Genomic DNA, 23250 nt, shown 5'->3' with positions numbered 1-23250 from the left:
AAAGATTCCTGTCTCCCTCCCCCCATCACTCCGACCCCACACTCACACTTTCTCTAAAAACAGCAAAAAACACACAACAAAAAACCCTGCAAAAATCCTGCAACCCAGACCCCAGTTAGTTCATTACCAGACTGGATCAAGGTGACCTCCCCTCATTCTGTCAACCAGAGGACACCGTGAACCGTGTCTGGAGGACTACTGTCTCCTGGAGCCATTATCGTTTATCATAATGGTCAGCGTCGGACAATATGTGACCAAACACACCACGTAACAGGACCCGAGGGTGAAAACATACACAATAAAACTGACCCGCTGATCGGGTGTGTTTGGCAAAATAGAGCTCTCCCTGCACGAGAGTGCTGGAGCTCATCACAGAGAAGCAAGTGGAAACTTAGGACGGAAAAATGCAGTAATTAAAATGCAGGCCTCAGCATATAGCTTAATACAGTTAGACTTCGCGGAAGGAAGATATAGTGGAACAGAGGAGGGCGGCATGAAGACTGGGTCGAAGCACAGACGTAGGGCCTGGAAACTGCAGGTGCCCGGAGTCCTGTGGGAGCTGCAGGAAGATCTAACAAGCGTGTAATTGGAGTCTCAGAAGCAGAGGAGAGGAAGAAGGGAAAAGAAACCACATCTGAAGCAATACGGGCTGAGAATTTTCCCAAACCGAGGAAGATTTATTACTCCCAGGGTGGATAAGTCCTGGAGGTGCATCGTACTCCAACTACTGAAAACCAAAGATACGGATAAAATATTAAAAAACACAAAGGGTGGGAAGTAGAAGGAGATGCATTACTTTCAGAGGAGAAACAACAGCACGGATAATTCATGTGTCGACAGGAATGAGGGAAGGGAGAAGACAAGGAACGTAATTTTTAAACCACTGACAGAAAAGAAACTGTCAGCCTATTCTATTTCCACAAAAACAAAGACAAAATCCTTTAAAAATGAATTTGAAATAGACGTTTCTGTTACAAAACTAAGAAAATTTGCTGGGAGTGGATCTGCACTAAAAGAAATACTAAAAAGAGTTCTTCAAGTAGGAGGAAAATGATCTCAAGTAGAGTCCCAGAGGTGCAGGAGAGAAGGGAAAGCAAAAGAAAGAACGATGCTGGGGGTGAATAGAAGTGAATCCTGATGGAACATAGTAATAATAGTAATGTCTCGCTCACTGTAAAATATATGTGGAATTAAAATAAATGACATTGAAACGAACGAAACAACAAAAAGTGAATGATACCGGCATCCTTAAAAATTGGAGGTAGAGAGAGACCGACCAGAGGAGACGGAGGGATATACCATGTTAGTGGATTGAAGATGCAAAGTTGTAGGGATATCAGACGGCCCCCAAACGGGTGTATTTACTCCATGAGAATCCCGCCACGCGCTAGCACTTGTTGGCATGGCCGCTGACCAGCTCCTTCCAAATGCTTTGTGCAAAGGTGAAGGGCTTCCCTCCGGAGGTGCCCGGTGGGCAGGACCAAGGCAGCCCCGCTTGCCCCCTCCAGTTATGTCCTGCCCTGACCCCGACTGCAGACACCCTGCTGCCCCCGGCCCCCCTCCATCCCCTCCCGCAGGGCCCAGGGCGACAGCCTCCTGCTGCTGAGAGTCTTCAGCTGTGAGTCAGACACCCGCATTCACTGTGTCCTGCACGGGGGATGCTTGACTCACCAGCAGGGCCAGTGGCAGGTGCCACGTCCCCCTGACATGCGGGTGCGGCTGGTGCCTGTTGGCTCAGGCCCCAGGGACACGGAAGCAGGCCTGGCGGAGGAGCTTGCTCTATGACGGCACGAGTGTGCGAGCCATGAAACGTGGGGACAGGGGCGTGGAGCCGAGACACGTGGGGGACAGGGGCATGGAGCTGAGACACATGGGGCATGGGGTGCAGAGCCGTGACACGTGGGGGACAGGGACGTGGAGTTGTGACGTGGGGGATGGGGGCACGGAGCCGTGACATGTGGGGACAGGGTGGAGCTGTGATACGTGGGGATAGGGTGGAGCCGTGACACGTGGGGATGGGGGCGTGGAGCTGTGACACGTGGAGACAGGGTGGAGCTGTGACGTGCGGGGACAGGGTGGGCCCGTGACACGTGGGGACAGGGTGGAGCCATGACACTTGGGGGATGAGGGCGTGGAGTCGTGACATGTGGGAACAGGGTGGAGCCGTGGGTCATGGGGACAGGGTGGAGCCGTGACACACAGGGGATGGGGGCGTGGAGCTGTCACACGTGGGGACAGGGTGGAGCCGTGGGGTGGCCGTGGTGTGCGCTCTGTGGGAGGGTGCACACCCTCTGCCGGATGAGGCCACCTTCAGCCGTGACAGGGATCAGACACAAAGTACAAGAGGCACAGAGCGTGACAATCCTGACTTTCTCTGCCACCGGGAGACCCAGGATTCATTTGTCCGGCTCGCGACCACAGCAAGGCCCCCGGCAGGTGACAGTGACTGGCGCATTGATGCCCATCACCTTGAGTCCAGCATCGTGGGGAGGCGGTGACGAGCTTCATGGAATGTGCAGGCTTGCCCGAGGCGGTCATGGGTCGTCGGTCACCGTCCGGCCATCGCCGGGTCCAGTCATGGCTGTGCTGTGGCCACGCGCTGTCACCGCTCCCTCCGAAGTGAGCCACATGGGCTAAGTTCTGTCGCCGGGAGACCACAGGGCCCGGGGACCTGTACAACGGGCGGATGCCGAGCCCACGGGCGAGTCCCTGAGAACCTGCGTCCTGTGCAGCTGCCACGGTGCTGATGGCTGACCCCAGGGCTGGGGTGTCCTGCGTGGCTGCTGAGGCCCCTCCGCCGACCTGAGGTGCTGCCGGGGTGGCCCTGCCAGGGCTCTGGGATCAGGGGGGTGTGGGGGGCGCCAGGCGGCTCCACGGGGAGGGGGCCTCCAGCTGGGGAGCAGCTGCGGCTTCGTGTCCCCTCTGGTGTTGGCTTCCAGGCTGAGGCGCGGGGTGCGGGGTGGGGGGTAGGGGTGCTCCTGGGGTGCAGGGTGCGGAGTGGGGGTGCTCCCTGCGCCACCGCAGGTCCCGGGCTCGGGGCTCCTCCACCGCGCGGCCCAGTGCGTGCCAGTGCCTCACCAGCTCCCCGGGCGCGCCGAGCATCTGGTCCCAGTGCTCCCGCGGCCTGCCCCGCGGGAACATGTGGGGGCCCACCACCATGCGGCCCAGCTGCCGGCTGCCTGGGGGGGCGGGTCAGTTCTGGGCCCCAGGCCCCCACCTGGCGCCCGCCCCTCCCCCGCAGGCCGCAGCAAGCGCCCCCCAGGCAGGAGCGGGATGCGGTGGCAGGAGCTCTGGGGGGAGCCCAGCGGGGCGGCGGGCGTCACAGCGGGAGGGACACGGGCCAGCGCAGGGGCAGCCCCGCCTGTCCGGGATCCTTGGCCAGCACCTCCCGCCACGCGCAGGGTGCAGAAGGGCCCAGTGAGGACCCTGGGGGCCAGAGGGCACCCAGACCCTCGCCCTGACCCTGGGCCCAGTCTGGGACTGGTGGGGCGCACAGCGGCCGTGGCACCGGTCCCGATGGTGGCACCTCCCCCACTGTCGGTGGCTTTGCTCAGGGATGGGTGGCTCAGGTGCCCCAGGGAGGCCCCGCTGCCGCGAGACCCACGGACCAGGCTGGGCGGGTCCCCGAGGCACCAGGAGCTCCGTGTCCTCGGGCCAGGCACAGCCTGAGTGGGGTGCACTGTGTGGGGCACACCGTGCGCCCGGGCCCCAGGTGGGGCTGCCTTACCGTAAGCTCCCGCGCCCTGCAGCACTGTCAGGCTGAGGCTGGCAGCGTCCAGCTCGGCGGGGTGCGTGCAGAAGCTCAAGGTCTCGCTGTACACGGGGCAGCTGGAGCCCCGCACGGCCGACGTCCTCTTGCTCTTGACCATCGTGTGCTGCTTCCTCAGGGACACTTGGACCCACACACCTGGGGGCGGTGCGGACCTGGCTGGGTGGGGGCAGGGGGCTACTGGGGTCTGGCCGGGGCAGCTGGGGGTTGGCTGGGCAGCGGGCGCACCCTGGACGCCAGGACCCCATCACTCATGGCCGCTGTAGCCCGAGGCGGTGACCCGAGGAAACGGGGTGGGTGGGTGTGGTCCTACGCCCGAGGAAGCGCCCGGCCCCCCCTTTTCCTTCCTCTGTCCCCCGAAGGCTCTGGGGCTCCCAGGGCACCATGCCCAGCCCGCCCGCTGCGTGCCCTGCCTCCCTGCGGCCCCCTGAGCGCCTTCGCCTTCAGGGGACAAGTTTCTTGGCGTGGCGCTCGCAGGGGGTGTGGATTCACAGGGAGGTTCAAGGACAAGTTGCTGCAGTGACCACGAGGACACACAGGTGGCCGGCAACCCCCCCCCCCCCACAGGGGCCCTTCAGGCAGGACATTCCCTGAGCCAGAGCAGGGCCTCGCTCCTCCAGGTCCCGGCCTCCAGGGAGCGAGGCTGCTGGGACGCCTCGTGTTCAAGGAACCCTTGGGGGGGGGCGGGGGGGTTTGGCGCTGGAGGACCGCGCATCTTTCATGGAAGGACAGACGCGGAGGAGGACGGACAGCACCATCCCAGGAGCCAAGACCCTACGGGGGGTAAGAGAGGGCCGACCTGGCCTGGGCCCGTGGGGTCCTGGTGGAGGCCCCGGGGGACAGTCATGGGTGCAGGGTGATGGAGTGGCCTCGTATCACAGGCGTCCACGGGGGACAGTGAGGCTCCGAGCCAGGTCGTGTGCAGAGGGAGGGTCCCAGCTGCAGGACAGGAGCTGCCCCAAAAGGACACTCACTGACGGAGCTTGCGTACCCCTGCAGCCGGAGGCCCTTGGCTCGCAGCACGATGACCGTCAGGCGACTCAGGCAGGTGTTGTAGCTGAGACAGAACTGCAGGTCCCCGAACTCGGAGGGAGGCTACAGGGGCCCGAGGGAGGGCACCCGGTCACCCAGGAGGTGCTGGGGGGGCCCCGCTACCTCCCCCTGGTCCAAGGGCACCCAGTCACTCAGCAGGTGCTGGAGGGGCCCTGCTACCTCCCCCTGGTCCTAGGGCACCCCGTCACCCAGCAGGTGCTGAGGGGGCCACACTACCTCCCCCCCTGGTCCGAGCAGTCAGGCACATGTACCCCATTTTCTCTTTTAAACCCCCGTCATTTTATACTTGGGGAAACTGAGGTCTGGTCAGTGGAAGGGGCTGAGATCACACAGTAGTGAGGAGCAGAGCTGAGGGTTCAAACTCCAGGCTCGGGGATCCCGAAGCCTCTTGCAAGTGGCCCAGGTCCTCTCGGGGGCCAGGAGGATAGAGAGTAAGTACTTCCCATGGCTGGCCCATTTGGGGTGTCACCTGTCGCAGGTGTCAGTTGTGGATGGGAATTTAAGTGTGGATTTGCCAGGTGCTCCAGGGGATCTGGTCTCCAAGGCAAAGGCAGCTCAGGGGGCCCTGGGGGCCCAAGAGTGTCTCCCCCCACCCCCTGCAGCTCCGGCCCAGGCCCTGGTCCCTCGGTCCCCCTTGCTGGGCCCCGGGCCGTGTGCCGAAGGCTGATGCTGCAGCGGCTGCAGGGCCAGGCCGCTGGCTGCCCTCAGTAGTGTGACACACGGCACGCGCCGGGCCACCGCCATTGGTACCTCTAGGCTCTCGGGCTCCAGGTCTCTGCAGACGACGTGCAGGGGGTCACCTGCCAGGGCCTCGTGCTTCAGGGGGAAGAACACCTGGCCCAGGAGCTGGTGCTTCCTCTGCTTGTCCACGTGGTACACGGAGAATCTGAGGACCCTCTGGGTGACGCTCTGGCTGGACACCTGGGGGATGGGAGGATCTGGGCCTGGGTGGGTGCAGAGACTGGTGGGCGGCTGCGGCTGCGGACGCGGGAGCTTGTGCGGAGAGGTGGCAGCCAGGGACCTGTGCTCCCCGCAGCCGGGCGCCACCTGCAGGGCACCCTTCCCCGCAGGCGCTGGTCCCCCGGGGACACGGGAGCCTGCACGGTGCAGCTGAGGACCAGCCCCCCGCCCCGCCCCCAGGGCCTCACTGAGACACGGGACGCCCCTCGCCCACGAGGAGATGCACCTCCCGGCACCTGGCCTTCCATCACAGCTCGACGTCCCGCACCCTGCCCTGAGCTGGGCGCCCCGGGTATCCCTCTGGGCCTTGTCTCCTCACCTGGAAAGGGGACACGATTCCTACTCTCTGAGTTGGAAAACCCCAATCGCAGCGTCTGGCCTTTGGAAGATGGTCGGTGAGCACGGACTTCCCCGCATCCCCCCTCGGCTGCCCCTGCCCCCAAGCATGAGCGGAGCCAGTGGGGCTGCGACCGGGCGGGGAGTCGTGAGTGGACGGGAGCCCGTCGGTGAGCGGGACGTGGAGCCACGTGGGTCTGTGGGCCTTGATCCTCACAGTGCGGGAAGACCAGGGTCACTTGTGAGTTCTGCTGCCTGGGCCCCTGCCAGGCCTTTGGCTCCAGCCCCTGCCCCCAGCCCCAGAAGGGGGCAAGGATCAGGGCCGTGCTCTCGGGATCACACTTCCGCCACGCACAGACCTCTCCGCCCCTCACCAGCGCAGCTCGACCATGTTTGTCCAGGCCTCACGGTGGCTCCTGAGGGCTGGTTCCCATCAGGGCCCCAGTCACCTGCTCGGGCTCCCAGACCCCGCAGCCTCGGCACCTCGGCCCTGAGCCGGCCGGTGCTCGGGCAGCCAGGGCACCGCCTGCTGCGGACCTCAGTGGGGCTCGCCCTCTGCTTGCCTCGGGAACCTGGCCGGGAGCACCCCACCCCCCCACCCCCGCCCCCGGGCCGGAGCCAGGGCTGCCAGCGCCTGGCATGCATTCAGGAGGCGCTCCAAGGGTGGCGGAGAGGAGCACGGGCCTCTCCCCACACCTCCCTCCGGTCTCCCCAGCGCCACCATCAGGCTCAGGGCTGTCGTCCCAACTTGGCGGTGGGATAAAGCGGAGCCCTGGTGCCTGGGGCCTCGGGCGATGTGGTGGGGCCCACCTTCACAGCGTCCCCTCCCCCCCCAGCCCGGGAGGCCAGGGCCCACCTGTGCAGCGTCCACTCCCCCCGCCCCCGCCGGAGGCCAGCCCCCTGCTCCAGACGTCCTACCTGGAAGACGAAGTGCTCATCGAACTGCGGGTTGGAGGTCTTGCGCTTGGTCTTGGACTGGAGGAAGCGCCGCTCATCGGGCAGCAGGTACAGCTTCACCAGGGGGCTGCAGGCCTCTGAGGGGGCGCGCAGCCTCCGCGCCTTGATCAAGCCCACCAGCAGCCACTCGGCTTCCTGCCGGTATTCCATAGAGAACCACAGCCGCCCCAGGCAGCCCTCGGGGAAGTCAGTCTCACTCCTGTCCTCCGGGACCCTGTACAGCTCCGGGTTGATGGTCCCCACCGTGCTTACCTCTCCTGCAACACAGGGCCACGTGGTCTGCCAGGAGGGGGGGGAGGGGGCGGCAGCCCAGGGCCCCCCACCTGTCTCTCCTTGGCTGAGCTTCCAGCGGGCAGCCCTCTCTGGGCCGCACCCCCCAGCCCTCCTCCCACTGAACACAGCCCCGTCTCCAGTGCAGCTCCCCCAGGAAGCCCACCAGCACTAAGGCATGCCCTGTCCAGGCCTGCTGCCCCCCGAGGCCCCCCGGCGTCCCCGGTACTCATTTACCCGCTGCCCCGAAGGTCAGGGCCTGCTTGGGGCTGGGGAGGGGGACGCGGTGCCCAGCACCTGGCCTGGCTCCTGCCCACCGTGTCTGGGGGGCGTCAGTGACAAAGCTTTGCCTCTTCCTCCCCTTCCAATTAGAAGGGTCAGCGGTGCCGGTGTGGTCCCGGGGAAGGGGCCTGGCGTCCGAGCACGGGGGCGGCAGAGGCTGTGCCCCCTGCGTCAGGCCGCCTCGCAGCCTAGCACAGAGCCCGCACGCGGCCTGCGCCCCAATGTGCTGCTCACCACCCTGAGACCTTGACAAGGCCCAGCTCAGCTCTGAGGTCGAGTAAGAAGGGGTGCGGTCCCTTCCCCCTCAGACGCCCGAGCTGGGGCTGCCACGGCTCCCGGTAAACCCGAGTCCTCCAAGTGCTCCCTGGGCAGCTCTTTCCAGGGGTCGGGAGCAGAAGGCCCTGCCCGGAGCACTAGGCTCCCGGGGACGTGGCTTTCCTGCTGAGACCCAGCGGAGCCCCCCCCTCTCCCGCGGTGTTTCACTCCCGGGGTCCAACCTGGGGGGGAGGTCATTGTCCAGGTCCTGCCAGCAGGCGCCAGTGCTGTGGGCTTTCCCCAGGCATCGCAGTCCTGGGGCTTTGCCCACAGAGCTGGTGACTGGCGGTGAGGGCTGCTGGCCGTGGAGGCCAATGGGTGCCCCCGACGCGGCCTGGACGGGCCCTGGCCTGGGACGGGCTCTGGCGGGAGCACTCACCAGCGATGCTGCCTGAGGTGTGGGGCCGGAGCTCCAGGGCGAGGCAGGGGTTTTGTGGGGCCTGCACACACCCTCCACTGCACAGGGGCCCCCGGTCTTGGTCTTGGAGGGAAGGGGGCACCACAAATGGCACATCTGGTGGCCTGTCCCGAGGCAGGGAGAGGACATGCATGTTGGTGGCCTCGGTGTGCTTGGCCCACAGGGGAAGAAGAGGAAGCAGGAGCGGAGGAGGCGAGAGCACCATCTCCCGGGGCCCCCTCGGCCCCGTCACCCCGCCTGCAAAGCCAATGCTGTCGCCTGCTGCTGCCAGGCCCTACTCTAATGCCTGTTCTGGCACTTGTGAGTCCTGCTCCCCGGCCCCGCGTGTCCTCTGCGCCCATTTCCTCATCTGGCACATGAGCCTGCGACGCCTGCCCCGCCGCTGGTGGTGACGGTCCCGGGGTTCCCTTGTGGCGGGCCGAGGGCTGCCCCACAACAGACCCCTGCCAGCCCGTGCCCGGCCCCCTTGCCTCCTGCCTCACCTGCCCCCGGGCCTGCGCCCCCCAGGCCTGCGCCCCCCGGGCCCCCGGAGGCTGCGGGCAGACGGGGTCCCCGGCAGCTCCTCGTAGGCGGGCACGGTGCGAAGTTTCTTCCACAGGCAGTAGCTCCCGCAGAGCAGCAGCAACAGCAGCAGCAGCAGCCCCCCGGCAAGGCCCCCGGCCATCAGGGCCACCTGCTCTGGGGACAGAGGCCGCCAGGATCGCCTTGCGGGGAGGCCACACCAGCCTCACCCTCACCTGCTGGGGGCAGGGCTCTCGCAGCACCTGGCCCCTGGGCAGACCCCTGGACCACCCCCCCCCCCCCCCCCGCAGGCTTGGGAAAGCCGCTGGCCCTGAACCTGGGCTTCTAGCTGGAAGGGACCATTTCCTCGTGCTCCCATGTAGCCTCCCTGAGCCTTGCGTCCGGGTCAGGCTAGGGTAGCCCAGTGTGGGCGTCAGGCGCCCCAGGAGGCACGGGGGACGCGCCTGGGGTGGGGCAGCTGCTGGGACGCTGGACTGTTTGGGGTCCATAACTTCTCTGAAGGCCCATCCCTTCCTCAGCCCTCGGGGCGGTGGGAGAGGGTGCGGGCGGGAGGGGCGATGCGCCCCGGATTGGACCCCCTGCGCTGCGGGGCCGGGACCTGCGGGGACCTGGCCATGGGTTCGGGCTTGCGCCGCTGGGCAAGTGCGGCCTGGGGGGGGGGCCCGGGGGAGGGCCCGACGCCCGCTGGGGGCGAGGGTGGGGGACTTACGGGCCATGGGGCTGTTGGCAGCGCTCAGGTCTCGGTGCCTTCAGCCCTGGGGCAGGCTTTTAAGGGCCGTTGGGGGCGGTGCAGGCCGGGAGCCAGCCAGCTCCACCCAACCAGGCCTGGCTCATCCAGCAGGGGGTGGGGGGAGGGGGGGTGGATGCCGGAAGGGAAGTCCGGGTGTGTTGAGCACGGGGAGGGAGGTGGGGGTGCAGGGCAGGGAGGGAGGGTCGGGGCAAAGGCCCTTGCCGCAGCATCTGATGGAGGGGCCTGCACCTGCCCCCCCCTGCCCTCCCCCCCAGGCTGGTGCCCACCAGGCTCCCGGCCCCCAACCCGGTTCCGCTGGGCTCCGCCCTCGCCAGCTGCGCTGCTTGGGCCTGCACAGTGTCTGGTGGGGTTAGGGCCCTCTGGGCTGAAAGGGTCAGGATGGTGGCCAGGCCTTGGGGGGGGGGGGGGCTATGTGCACTGTGTGACTCGGCAGCACTGTGTCCCCTGGACACCCGCAGCTCCGGCACTGTGTGGATTCCTGCCGGGGCGCAGGGGCGGCGCCAGGTGACGAGGCTGGGGCAGGGCCTCCCGCTCCTCTGCGGGCTCTGGCGGTGCCCAGGGGAGGACACGCACCCCCTTGGGACACGGCACAGCATCCCTGGGGGCACCGCTGGGAGCATGTGAGACTTGGGGCCGCGTCATAGGTGGGACCGAAAGGAATGGACGTGCATGGGGTGGGGTCGGCCTGTCTGACAGCTCTGAGGGCCGCGTCCCAAGACCGAGTCAGCCCCGCTCGCCTGGCCCCTGTACCTGGCCCCCCACGGAGGAGGCTGAGTGGACAAGGCACGGAGCCCACTGGGCTGGTAGGGCGCAGGTGGGATAGGTGGGTGGTGCCCTCGGGGTCCTCCCTGGGTGGTCAGGTGAAGGGGGTCCCTGCGTGTGTACCCAGTAGGGCCTGTCTGTCCTCTGCAACCTGGGCTGCCAGGAGGCCGGGCGGCCCCTGTACCACCCGTTCCCCTGGCGCCCACTGCGCTGGCTGCAGGGTCTGGAGGGCCTGGGGCTCGAACCTTTGCTCGTGTTGGGCTGGTGATGCCTAGGAGAGGGGGCTCGGGCTTGCGGGGTTCCCATTTCTGGGTGAGGTTACCGGGTTCTAGGGCCGAGGCAGGACGGGGGTGCTGTTGGAACCCCCGTCCCTGCAGCCTCGGGGGGGGGGGGTTTCACATCCTCCCTCCTGCCGCTTGAGGCGCTCAAGGGGCCCCCACCTGGACGGGCAGCAAGCAAGGCCCACGCAGCCCGCATCGGGGACCCCCCACGAGGCCCGCCCCAGCCCCTGGCTGGCCCCCGGCTGCGCGAGTGGGTGCTTCTGCCAAGGGGTGCCTGTGGCTGCCCCAGCCTCCTGCTGAGCTCTCAGGCCTGCTGGCTGCTCTGTCACAGCCCCCCCACCACCCCCCTCACAGCTTCCCCCCAGGACGACCTTCTCTAGCCTGGCCGGCATCTCTAACCCCGACACTGCACCCACTTCCTCTCCGTTCCTCATGTTCAGCCCCCACCCCCAGCTGTCCTCCAGGCTCACCCCGCAGGACCCCGCCGCCACCCCTCTGCCGCACCCAGTGCCTGTGTGACCCCGCGTCTCCCTCCCTGGCTGACGGGGCTTCATGAAGGCAGGGAGCCGCGTCTTACTGGGCGCAGCATCCGGGCCGGGGCTGGAGGGCTTGCACCCCGGGTGCGCTGCTCCCCCGGCTTCCGCATCGCAGGCCCCCGCAAGCTCTCGGCTGGGCCTGGAGACCAGAGGCTGGGCCTTTGCCCTCACGCCGCGGCCCGCTGAGCGCAGACCCTGGTTCCGTCTCCTGCAAGATGAGGGCAGGTGTCAGGGAGATTGCTTCTCCTGCCGCTCGTGTTTGGGGGTTGAGGGTGCAGGCTCGGCACACGTGGCCTCTGGAGACCTGCTGTGTCACCCTGCGGGGTGGGGACTGTCTTCCGATGAGCAAACGGAATCCGGGGCTCTGCCGACCACCTGGAAACCGTGGGGCGCCCCTGCCCTACTCCTCCTTCCTTTCCCCTGCTGGCCGGCCGAGAGGAGAGGCCAAGCAAGGCCCGAGACCATTCCCCGTGGGCCGGCTGTGCAGCAGGCCGAGGGCCGCAGCCTCGGGGCCAGCTCCCCTCCATCCACGGTGTCCAGGCCTGGCTGTAGCCGGGCCCTGCTTCCTGTTTTCAGGTCTTGTTCCTCCCCGGGTCTCTGGGAGCTGGAAAATCTGGAAACAGCGGCAGACCCGGTTTGTCTTTTCTGAGGCCAAAAGGAAGTCACATTTCGCCTGGTAAGAGCATTCCCGGGGAGGGTGGCAGGGCCCCAGGCCTCGAGGCCTCCGCGCCTGCCGTGTTAACACTTGAGGGCAGCGGGTGATTGAGGAGAAAGGCCATTTTCAATTAACCCTAAGAGCCAGCCTGTCTGGGGACCCTCGTCTCTCGTCGCCGCGGAACAGAGCCCGGAGCAGGATGAAGGCTGTGCCAAGAAACACATGGCCGGCGCCCACTGGCTCCTGACCTGGCCAGCCTTCCTTGGCGCCGGAGGCCGGGAGGCACAGGGCCGGCCCTCGGCGGCTGCTGGGAAATGCTTCTTAAAAAGTTTGGTTTGCACGTATCAAGGTGTTAAGTTGATGTTTCGGCAAAGACTCCGAGAAGTTAGCCGTGAACCTCCAGAGGGGTCTCCCGGGACGGCCGAGTGGCTGCCCTTGGCTCAGGGCGTGACCCCGGGGTCCAGGGATCGAGCCCATGTCTCCCCTGCATGTGCACACGCTCCCTCCAGCTCAAATAAATAAGATCTTTAAAAAGTAAACCAACAGGAGCCTCCAGAGAGCGGAGGTAGGCAGGTGGCAGAGAACCAGCCTCAGCCCACCCTGGGGGACCAGGCCGTGTGGGGGGAGAGCGCCAGCCTTGGCCAGGTCAGAGCTGGAGGGTGCCCCCCCTGGGGCGCGGGCTTGAGCCCACCTCCTCCTAAGCCCTGGCCTGGACCCTGCTCTGAGCCTGCTGTGCAACCCCGGGGTTCAGGAGTTCGGGATTCCTCTGAAGCTCCCCCTCCTGCGGACGCAGCCTCAGGGACCCCCCAGGACCTCGTGTCTCACCGGGGAATGTCACAGAATCGAAGAGCCACCTGGAGGCTGATGCACACAGGCGGTGAGGCTGGGGCAGGGGGCAGGCCCGGGGGGACTGACGGGCATGGGCGGCTGTACCCAGAACCATGGGAGCACCCCCCAGGGAGGGGGACCTTCTAGGGGCTGAAGAGGGACGAGAGCTGGGATGGTCCACCTGCTGGGATCAGGGAAGCACGGCTCTGCCACTGGGTATGGAGAGGCGGGCGCAGCGGCCAAGGGATAGCGGCTAAAGGCTTTCCAGGTGCCCGGCAGCAAGTCTCCTCCGGGTCCCTCCTCTGGGTCCCTCCTCCAGGTCCCGGAGCCTAGAGCCTAGAGCAGTCTTTGTCTCCATCAGGAAAGAAGCCTCCAGACTCTGAGCCCCGAGCCCCTGGACTCCAGGATGACTCACCAGTGGGGGAGGATGACTCCTGGTGGCTGCTGAGGGAAGGGGACAGGGACACAGGGACAGGGAGGGCGCATGACGGTGGCGGCTCCCTGCAGGTGGGACAGGGTGGCCTCAGCACTCCCTTGGCCCCTCCTCCTTTCCCTGGACCACAGATCACCGAGGAGGCCATTGGTCGGCCTCAGGGCTTAGAGCGGAGCTTTCTCTATGATGAACAAATCCACGACCCATGCCCGCGGGGAAGGCCAAATCTTTGGTTTACCTTTTGCAGTAGATAAAGTTTCTGGTCCCAAGTCCTCTCTTCCTGGTCCGGATGTCATGCTGCTGTCACAGCCCCTGGCAGGAGCCGCACTTCCCTCCCGCGTGGCCTCGAGCTTGGCCAAGGACTTGGGGGGGGGGGGGCCGGAGCAGAGGCGGGGTCGTGGCCGAGGAAAGCCTGCCCGGGTGGCAGGGGCGGCTGGTGCAGGCCCTGGGGTCTGTGCAGCGGGTGCAAACCCACCGGAGCGCCTGCACGCAGTGGGTTCAGCCTGTTGGCTGAGCCCCGCGGACCTGGGACGTGGGAGGCGCTAGGAACGCTCATGGATGAGTGCCACAGAGATTCCCTAAGCAGCAAAAGTGGGGCTGAAACACGGTTTCCACTTTCGGTGACTCCAGTGAGGCTGGGGCAATGCGCCGAGCAGGGCTCCCCTCCGGAGAGCTGCACCCTTTGTCCCCTCCACACGCCTTGGGGTGGTGGCCTGGGGTGCATGGCCTCGTCACAGCTCCTTGCTGGGTCTTCCCTGCACCAGCCTTCGTTGTGAGTGAGGGGAGGCCTGGGGGGTGGTGGCCTGAGGGGCAGAGAGGAGAAGCCGTCCCCTGTCCTGCTGCTGACATGGTGGCCTGTGTGCTCTGCGACAGCCCCCTCCCTCCTCCGGCGCGGCTTGCGTTGACCCTTCCCTCTGCCTTGGCTCCTCGGAGGCTCCCCCTGCTGTTGCTGTGCCGGGTTCAGGGCCACCCGGACAGACACAGGATGGGCCAGGCCCACAGACACCTGCCTCCTGGTGGTGCCGGGCCGGGCCTCCCAGGGCCTGGAAGCTCACCGGGGACCTTGCCTGAGCCAAGAGCCCAGCTGAGAACGGAGCGTGCCCTGTGCCGCTGGTGCCCCGGGGCCCGAGCCACGGCGTCGCGGGTCCAACTCAGAGCCCGTCGAGGCTGGAACATCCGGGACTTTGCCCATTTGCCCCCGAGCCGGTTCGAGTGCGTGTCTCCGTTTGGAATCAAAAGTTTCAAGTGATACAAGGTCGGCACCTGCTTTGAGTTCTGTGTGGTCCAGCCCAGAACTCCTCGTCTGCCTGCGCTTATTTTCTCGACAAATAGTTGCGTCTCTCAGAGGCTGCGCGTGTCTATGGCTGGGCCAACGGCACGTTGAGGCTGGGACAAAGTACCTTCCCTTTAAATAGAACCTACCCCAGGTTCCCTCCGTGCGCAGCACACCTGTGTGCATCTTTCCCAGCCGCCCTCTGCAGCAGGTACCTTCCCCAGTTAGCAGTTCTTTGGTCTGATGGAAAACCTGACTTACCGGGACTTCACCACAAGGAGGCTTCGCTTCCCTACTGCGATGACCTTAAGATGCTAAACGCACCATTATCACGCCGCTTTGCCGGCATCTGAGAAGAATCCTGCCGAGCAGTGAAAGGGTCCTTCAGCGTCAACCGGGTGGTGACGCGTGGCTTGATTTCAGAGGTGTTAGAGGTAAGGAGAGCGTGGGCCTTAGGATTGGAGAGATAGGGGATTATTGGGGGATCTGCGGTCAGAGGGCTGCAGGTTTGCTTTGGCTGCTGAAGGTTCCTATCCAAGAGCCGGGCCCGGGAGTCTCCCTCCCCGCCTGACGCCTCACAGCGGGGGAGCTTCCGCAGCCCCAGGCTGGGCGTCCTCCAGCTCCGAGTCCAAAGGCAGGAGAGGAAGAAGCAAGTGTGCCCGTCACTCACGCCGGTCCCTTCCTCGGGAAGCCCCAGCACATTGCCCCGTACATCGCCGCCGGGCAGGCCATGGGGGCTGGTGTCCAGGGGCACCAAGAGGGTGGGCGCCTGCCCTTTTCCGTCCCACGGTGGGAGGTGAGTAAGGGAAACGGCTGTCTGCATCACGGCAATTTTATTCCCATTTTACAGATGAGGAAACACAGGCTCGAAGAGCTTTGGTTACATGTCCTTCGTCACCTGCTCAAGGACACAGGGCGGTGCATCGGCTGAGCCTGGACCTGAGGCATGCATGGACCGATGCGCCGCAGCGTGAGTCATCACAGGCTAAAGCCTGAGCGTACAGTCTTTAAATGGGCAGAACCGGAGTTTTGAGAAACTTCAAGCAGTGAAGGTGAAGGGTGAGGAATGCACACCCCAGACGACGCCACGACCGGTGGACCCGAGAGTCCTCCTGGACCCCGCAGCCCGGGTCGAGGCAGAGCGTGGGCTCGCCCATCCTGGTCCTCGCCTCCCTAGCGCGGGGCTTCTGTCCTGTGCTCACAGCAGGGCTGTGGTGTCCCCAGGCGTCACGCGGCGTCCTTCCCCGAGGCTCCCTTCCACACCTCATTGCTCAGGACGTGGTCGGTCTCCCGCTGGCCCTACTCGCAGGGAAGCTGGGCCAGTGCATTCAGCCTGGGGCCCCGTCGTCCCGGAAACGGGGCGTCTTTGAGGAAGGAGAGAGACGGGGCAGTGGCCCTCGGGAGCGGGCAGGGCGGGGCGGCTCTCCTCCCCTCGCGGGTGGGCGCACGAAGCCCCTGCGGGTGGAGTCTGAGCACACGGGGCGTGGGGGACGCTCCAAGTCGCGGTGCCCAGTTCCCACCGTCCTGACCACCGAGGCTTCGACCCGCGGGCGGGCAGGGGGCGGGAGGGGACGGAAGGGGCCTGGGCTCCCGAGGGAAGCGGCTCCTGCTGATGTGCAAGGGACACGAGGCTTCGCCCCGTGGGGCCCCGGGTATCTGCCTGGTGCTTCACTGTCCCGGGAGGCCTCCGGCGGCGGCGCCAGCGGCAGCGGCGTTACTGTCCGAGCGGTGGGTCCCCCTGGGCGTGTCCCAGGGTGCCCCGAGTGGGCCTAGAGGCCCCGGGGAAGCGTTGGGGGAGCTGGCCAGCTGGGCTGCCGTCGGGGCGCTGACCCGGCCGCCCTCCCCCGGCTTCCCCCCACCCGGTCACACCCTGCAGAGCGGCTCCCATGGGTCCCGCCCCTGGGCCCTGGAGCTCCGCGTGGCACTGCTCCCTCTGGGCTCCTCCATGGGGCGGGTTCGGCAGCGTGTGGCACTCCGGCTTTATCCTAAGCGAGAACATCTTCTCGACGACATCCAGGGAGGGAGGATGTGCGTGGATGCTGCACCGCTGGAGGTGCAGACTGTGGTGGGCGGCTGCTGTGCCGCGTGTCCCCCGTATTTCCTCTGGCAACTGAGGCCGCGTGTTCCCCCCGTCTCAGAGCACGAGATGGGGGGACCCCTTACCTCCAGAGTTCAGCTTGACCCAGGGACGGGCGCTCAGGGCCTCACACTGCCTCGGCTACGGGGACGGGTTGAGAGCCGGGCCGCAGCTCACGTTCCTTTACCGTCTCCCAGGCCTCGAGTTTAGGGGCGGCGGGAACAGCAGCTCACACAGCAACACGGCGTTGCTCCCGATGCTTTAAGTCCGTTTCTGCGGACGGATAGACGCAGGGACACAACCCGGGGGCTGCTGAGGCCCCACCGTGCAAGGCAGCCCTGCCAAGACGCGGGAGGTGCCAGGTTCTCACGATGTCCCTGCCCCCCGCGTCCCGCAGATCCAACCGCCATGAGCTGCTGACTCACAAGAGCCCCACTCGGGGCCTTTGGGTGCTTTAGCCCATTGGAGGTGGGCTGCCGCCTCCCAACGCCAGAGTGGTGGCTCGTGTGACATCTTTGTGTGGACGACAGCTCAGCAGCGGTGGCTGCCCCGGCTAGGGGACAACGGGTAGGTGGCCGTGTCTTAGACCATGTGATCCTGGGGAGGGGGCTCCTGACCTAGGAGCTGCGTCCGTCAGCTGGCCGGGGTGCGTGCTGTCCTTCAGCGTCGAAGGTGACCCACGTCTATCAGATTTGTCTGGTTTGAACCGGGGGTTGGGACAGATGGCAGGGGCGAGGCAGCCAGCGGCAGGGGTGGGGCCTCGGTGGTTCCTGGTATCTGAGGGGCCGGAGTTGTGTGTCCCTGGAGGGTGCCAGTTGGTGGAAAGCGGGGCCGAGGCTGCAGGGGGAGGGCAGCCCCGGCTCCGGGCGGGAAGCGATGCAGCGGGGCTGGGGCTGGGCTGCCCTGAGAGCTCCGGGGACTTTCTGGTTCGAGCTCAGACGCACACGTGTCCCTATAACACGTCCAGGTCTCCCAAGCGAGCTGCTGGGGGCGTCCGGCTCACCTTGTGGGGCTGGCCGCGGCCGTCTGCCTGCCACGCTGCCCCTGAACTGTTCCCAGGCTGCCCAACACTGTCACCGAGGCCGCTTTGGGTAACAAGGGGTGGGAGTTTAATTCGCACTGCAGCTTGAACGAAGGAGGGTCATCCCTGGCTTCCATGGTTGGGAAGTCAAGGAAGGACACCAGCCTTGGCCTCAGCCTCACGCGAGCTTGGACGAGGTGTCAGGACCTTGCTGCTCCCCACATCTTCACCTCGACGTCACCCTCCGGGTTGGCTGCAGCACCAAGCTTTGCATCACACGGTGGCTTCAGGCCCTCCATGTCCCCGGGAAGTGCAGCGTCTTCCTCGGGACTCCCAGAGGGACTCTGCTGTGCGTTGTTGGCTCTGAGTGGGACGCTTGCTCATCTCCGGGACCGTCTCTGGGGCCGGGGTGGCAGGACGCGGTGGCTGGCCTGAGCCTGGCCGTGTGCTCCTTCAGCAGACTCGTGTACGAGCCACTGTCACCTGCGCTCTAGGACGGCCCGCGAGAACAGGCCGCACACCAGGGAACCCCATCCACACTAGGAGAAATGGGCCCCTGCTGAGGCCACGGGGGGGGGGGGGGGTCGCCATCGGCAAGTCCCCCTGGGCAGAAACTGAAGATTCCCGGGACCACGAGTCCCCAGGACGACGGCCCTTTCCCCAGGACTGTCCCTCCAGCCCCACTGGTGCCCTCTGTCCACGCGGCCAGACCCTGGCATGGAAGGCGTGCACCTGCTGGGCTGGCAGTTATGCAGCCCGCTTCCCGCCGTGTGGGGCTGCTGCCGAGGGGTCAGCTTGGTTTTTTTCTTTCACGTTTTTATCATAATTGCAGGTAGTTCACCCACGCGTCACATTCAGGTTGTGGTACAGTAGTTCCCCCACCCCTTAGGCCGCCCCGCGGAGGCTGCGTCTTCAGGCGTCCACAGCGAAGGCTTCGTCCTGGCCGGGCCCGCGCTGCCCGAGCGGACATGCTTCCCCACAGTCGTCGTGGGCTTTCTGCCCATTTGCTTCCAGGTTTCCTCGCGGGCACCTGTTTAGCGATGCAGCCTACAGACTCTGGCCAGCTGGCTAGTGGCCTGTGCACTCCACCAACCACCCCCCAATCTTGACCAGCGGGGTCGCTCAGCTGAGATGGGAAGGCCCCGTCCACGCCCTGCTAGCCCATGAGGGACTGGCCCCGTCCACGCCCTGCTGGCCCATGAAGGACTGGCCCTGTCCCTGCCCTGCTGGCCCACAAGGGACTTTCCCGAGAGTGGCAGGAGGTAGCCCACAGTCGCCCCCGTTCTGAGTGCCCCCGTGTTCCTACAGCTACAGGTGCCTTTCCGGGGTCCCGTGGGAGGCCTGTATGTGCCACCTTCACGCGGCCCGCAAGGCTCTTGGGCTTCCCGTCGATAGTACAGGCACCTTGAGAACCTGTTTTGGGTGCCATGAGATGCACGGGCCTTCCTTCCGGCGGATGCCCGACAGCAGCTTCAACGGCCTGAGGTCCCTTTGTCCTGCCCGCAGAGCTCGGTCATGCCCCACGCCGAGACCACTGTGGGGTGCTGAATGCTGCCGGGGGCCCAAAGCCCGACCCGCTGGGGTGTATCCTCGGGCCGCCAGCACCCAGGGCGCGGTGGCCTTCACTCTCTTCCCCTCTCCTGACGCTCGTTTGTCCGGATGATTCTGCGGCTATTGTTGCTGGTCACACACGTTGGGGGCCCCACGCGGCCTGGTGAACGGTGACTGCTGCGGCCGGGGGATGGAAGGACTGAGGCACAGGATGGCCCAGGGTGCAGCAGAGGCTGCACACATCTCTTCTGCCAACGTGTTGGGGGCCGGAGCCCAGGCACCAGTGTGCCACGCGGCACAGAGTCTGGGGCAGGTGCTGTCACTCCAGGTGGGGGGAGGATGGTCCTGGGTCAGCTGGTGGTGTCTGCCTTGAGGCAACCCGACGCGGGGCTGCGGGGAGCTGAAACGACACAGGGACTGTCCAGTGGCTTCGTCTCTGAGACGCGCAGAATGTGGCTGCCTGCGGCCACCTGGGCCTCGGGCCAGCTCGGGTCCCTCTCCCCCGGTCTGGCAGCAGCACCTGGTCTGTCCACAAGGCCCGGTGGTCCAGGAGAGGCTGCGTAGCACAGCTCGGGGCCCCCACGGTCCCGGCAAGCGCAGGTGCCCCAGGCTGGTGGGTCCAAGGGTTGCGCCTCCAGTGGCCTGGGTGGCCGGGCGGGCCGGTGAGGCCTGGCTCAGGGGCTTGGACTCAGGGCTGCCAGCTGCCCTGCTTCCCACCAGGGGAGCCTGACCGCGTGACACGTTGGCCCGGAGGGAAGCGTGCCCGCCTCCTCTGAGTCTTTGGCTTTAAGCTGGATTCAAAAAACTCTCCCGTTTGCCTAAACGGCACCGCATCGGCCCTTTTATCCGGGGCTCGGATCTAGCCAACGACCAGCTCGGGGGCGAGTCAGTGACCCGACCGCAGCGGGCGGCCACCTGATTCAGAAATGTCCTAGACTCTTATGACCCCCCACCCCCACCCCATTCTTTTCCAGGTGGCCTTTCCCACACGCGGTCTACGGCTTCCGGACTCACTCCGCAGAGCGTGTAACCCAGTCCTCCGGGGGAGGACGGAGCTTTCTCTTCCGACGCCTTTTCCACCAGTTCATGCATGACCTAAAGAGCGGAGACACACACACACAAAAAAAAATAAATAAATAAATAAATAAAGAGCGGAGACACAATTATTCATGGGGTCGCACAGGCAGAGTAACTTGGATTCGAACTCCGTGGCCGCTGGTCAGCCAGGCCTGCACCCCCACCAGCCCACCTCGGCCCCCACCCGCTCCAAGACCCCGCTCCCTGCCCCCCCCAGGCCTGCCTGTAACTTGCTGCGTGGGGGGGGGGCTGTTGCTGCTCCCATGCCCTCCCCCTCCCCCCGCCGCCCCGTAGGCTCAGCAGGCTTCTGCTGCATCTGGGTGGCTGACCCAGGCTCCTTCCCTCTCTGTGACGACTGTCGCTTTTTATTTTTCTCTTATTTTTATCGCGGGGCGCAGGGCAGGAGAGGGAGGGAGGGAGAGAACCTCAAGCAGACTGGCGCAGCCCGAAGCCCGCAGGGGGCTCAGTCCCACATCCGCGTGACAGTGGCCTGAGCTGAAACTGCCCATCACTGCCCACTGGGTGCCCATCCGCCACGCCCCCGCCAGCCTCCTCTGCTGCCCCCACTCCCCTCCGTCCTCCCTTCCCGTCACCACCAGAGCCTCCCTTTTGCTCCACAAAGCAGAGTCCAGAGGCTCACAGCCGGGGCTTACCCAGGTGCCTGGCCTCAGTCCTCCCGCTTTCCACCTAGAGGGAAGCCACCTCCTCCCGCCTCGCGGGTTCCAGGCCCCAGCTCCTGGGACCTCCGCTGGCCATTGGTCTCCTCCCAGCTCCCCAGCCAGTCCCTCCCCACGGCTCCTTCCCGTCACCATCACGATGGGGCACAGATCCGTGTGCGTCTGGCCCCGTCCCCCTGCCCCAACCCGGGAAATGTCCTGCTAGGCTGTGGTCCTGGAGACAGACTTGGGAAGCGTTCCCCTGCCTTCCAAGGACAGAGGCACGTGGCCCCATCTCCCCAAACAAGCTCCTGCTCCCTGAGGCTTTGAACCTTGAACGGGGGAACAAAGGAGGAAAAACCCGGAATCCTTCCTTCGGAGGCAGGGACGGGGCAAGACTGTGGAGCGGCCTCTGCTCTTGGGGTCTGGGGTCCCCGGACTCCCACCCTGGGGAGCAAGGCTAGCGCTCCACATTAGCTTCCTTCCTGAGCTCCCCCAAGTCTTCCAGCACCTTCTCTTTCTATCTGATCCCGAATTGTTCTCGGTCGCTTGAAATCAAGGACTCCTGCTCCATGACGCAGCATCCTAGAAAGGAAACCGAACAACCAGAACGAAACCTCCAAATCTCTCTTGACCGCACGTCCCTTGCCGGGTGACCCCCCACCCCTTATTCTCCCCTTTATGGTCCTGCTTTGAAGAGTGTGTGCCCGCGGCCGTCCTGGGTTCTGGCCCAACACCCCCACCCCACCCCGTGCGCTGCGGGGGTTCGGCTTCCGGCACCATGGTGAATCGGCTCGGGGGCCCCCCATGTCCCAGCAATGTCCCAAGTTCCCCTGTCCCTTCTGGCTGCTGCTCAGGCCTTTGCCGCCTGGGAGGCCACCCTCCCTTCACTCCCCCTGAGGACCCGACTTACTCCAGGACTTCAGGGACCCCTGCAGGCGGATGCCCAGAGGGCCCAGGAGCCCGGAGTTCCACGTGTGCCGCTCACCTTGGCCCTGAGTCCTGGCCTGGCCCCGCTGAACTCCTGAGCCTCCCGGCTGTCCTCTTCCATCAGGTTCCGAGTCCCCAGAAGTGGCACTTGCCCTGGGGCCTGAACTGGAGCCTCTCGTCCCGCCGAGCCCAGAGCCGCCCCACAGCCCGCAGAGCCCACACCGGAGGAGCTCGGGGATCCTTGGTCAAGTGGCTGACAACAGCAAGAGCTGGGGGGACCCTTGCGCAGCCCCATCCTCCCTGTGGCCTCGGCGGGGGGGGGATTGCTGTCACTGTGCACATGAGGAGACCGAGGCCAGAGAGGGGAGCAGTGCCACTGGGGGGGGGGGGGAGTATGTAGGGGAGTCGGGATCGCGACTGTGGCGGAGCCTCAGACTGGCTCCCCTGGGCGGCCGCCGCAGCCGGAGAAGCTTCTCGCCAAGCCACCGTTGGAAGGAGAGGAAGAGGAGGACCCGCCGGCCAGGTGCTGGGGCCCTGCGGGCGCTCAGAGACCCCGGCGGCTTGAGTGGCCCGGCCGCCCCCGCAGGTGGACACCCGACGCCAAGCCGCCCCCCTGGAACACCTGCCGAGGTCCTCAGGGCTGGCTCATGGCCAGGGAGCTGGGAGCCGCAGGGACCGGAGCCCACTCTCCCTGTAACCCCAGGTAGCCTGTCCCTTCTCGGGGCTCTGTTGGTTTCCCTAAAAAGGGAATGTGGGTAAGACCCTGAGATGGGAAAGGAGGGGCACTCATGGCTAGGCAGGAGCAGGAGAGGGTTGGTGGCCTCAGCACAGTCTCCCCTGTGCCTCCTTTGGGGCAGGATGCCCCTGCCAGCCGGTGTGTGCTGGAGGACAGGGCCTGGGGCCTCATCGTGGTCATCCCGTTCCCCCCGGAGCCAGGTGCCAGACTCTGGGCGGATGCTCTGCAGCCCCACTGGAAAGGGGTGCTTAGGGCAGTGGGAGTCTTCCCGGGACTCAGGAAGTGAGTCTCTACCAGGGACTGAGCTCCAGTTTGAAGCTGTAGCTGACCATGGGGGCGGGGAGTGGGGGACAGAGGAGGTAGGGCCAAGGCCTCCGGCCAGGCCCGTAGCCATCGGGACCCCAGGGGGACGGAGTGGGGATGGGGAGGCATGGATATCTGTGTTAAAGGTCAGCGGGGAAGTGGGAGGGCCTGACCTGCGGCCCCAAATGCTGTGGGTGACAGGGTGGTCCGCATTGTCTCCGTGGTTCTGAGATAATCTGAAGAGGGCCCTTCAGAGCTCCAGATGGGGACGCCGAGGCTGGGTGTGAGGGTTCCCGCACTGGAGAACAGGGCAGCGGGGGTGGGGGGGGGGGTGGGGGGTGGTGGCTGCGTGTGATGTGCCAGTCACACCTGCTGCACCGTGCTGCATACCCCTGCTCTGGGACCAGGCCAGGAGCCAGGTTAGGGGCTGGGGGAGGGGGGGAATGGTGCACACTCCGCCCGGCTTCCCACTCTCCACCTGGCGCCAGGGTGAGGGGC

General features: G+C 65.8%; 1 protein-coding gene and 1 long non-coding RNA gene across 5 annotated transcripts; one reads left to right on the top strand and one right to left on the bottom strand.

Moving 5' to 3' along the window:
• Positions 1 to 652: 652 nt before the first annotated feature.
• LOC121488367 (synaptotagmin-15-like) lies at positions 653 to 11708 on the bottom strand. 3 transcript variants are annotated; one of them, XM_041750886.1, is made up of 8 exons: positions 11254 to 11708; positions 8843 to 9038; positions 8322 to 8464; positions 7037 to 7332; positions 6102 to 6405; positions 5573 to 5766; positions 4761 to 4864; positions 653 to 3907 (listed from the first exon to the last, which is right to left on the bottom strand). In XM_041750886.1, exons 2-8 carry the CDS (start codon positions 9022 to 9024, stop codon positions 3724 to 3726), a joined length of 1407 nt encoding a protein of 468 aa, XP_041606820.1. In that variant the 5' UTR covers positions 9025 to 9038; positions 11254 to 11708; the 3' UTR covers positions 653 to 3723. The 3 variants fall into 3 exon arrangements, with proteins under 3 accessions (XP_041606820.1, XP_041606819.1, XP_041606821.1); XM_041750885.1 differs by lacking the exon at positions 11254 to 11708 and adding an exon at positions 9592 to 9647; XM_041750887.1 differs by lacking the exons at positions 6102 to 6405; positions 11254 to 11708 and adding an exon at positions 9592 to 9647 and having other exon boundaries at positions 653 to 3179; positions 3728 to 3907; positions 4744 to 4864; positions 5573 to 5743.
• LOC121488369 lies at positions 6870 to 15992 on the top strand. Of its 2 annotated transcripts, XR_005987032.1 has the most exons (5): positions 6870 to 7123; positions 8524 to 8660; positions 11789 to 11888; positions 12619 to 14835; positions 15252 to 15992. It is a non-coding gene; the product is annotated as an uncharacterized LOC121488369 (long non-coding RNA). The 2 variants fall into 2 exon arrangements; XR_005987031.1 differs by having other exon boundaries at positions 11789 to 14835.
• Positions 15993 to 23250: the final 7258 nt, after the last annotated feature.

This window comes from Vulpes lagopus, chromosome 3 (assembly GCF_018345385.1).
Source record: "Vulpes lagopus strain Blue_001 chromosome 3, ASM1834538v1, whole genome shotgun sequence".
NCBI lineage: Eukaryota > Metazoa > Chordata > Mammalia > Carnivora > Canidae > Vulpes > Vulpes lagopus.
This window is presented reverse-complemented; position numbering and strand designations above follow the sequence as displayed.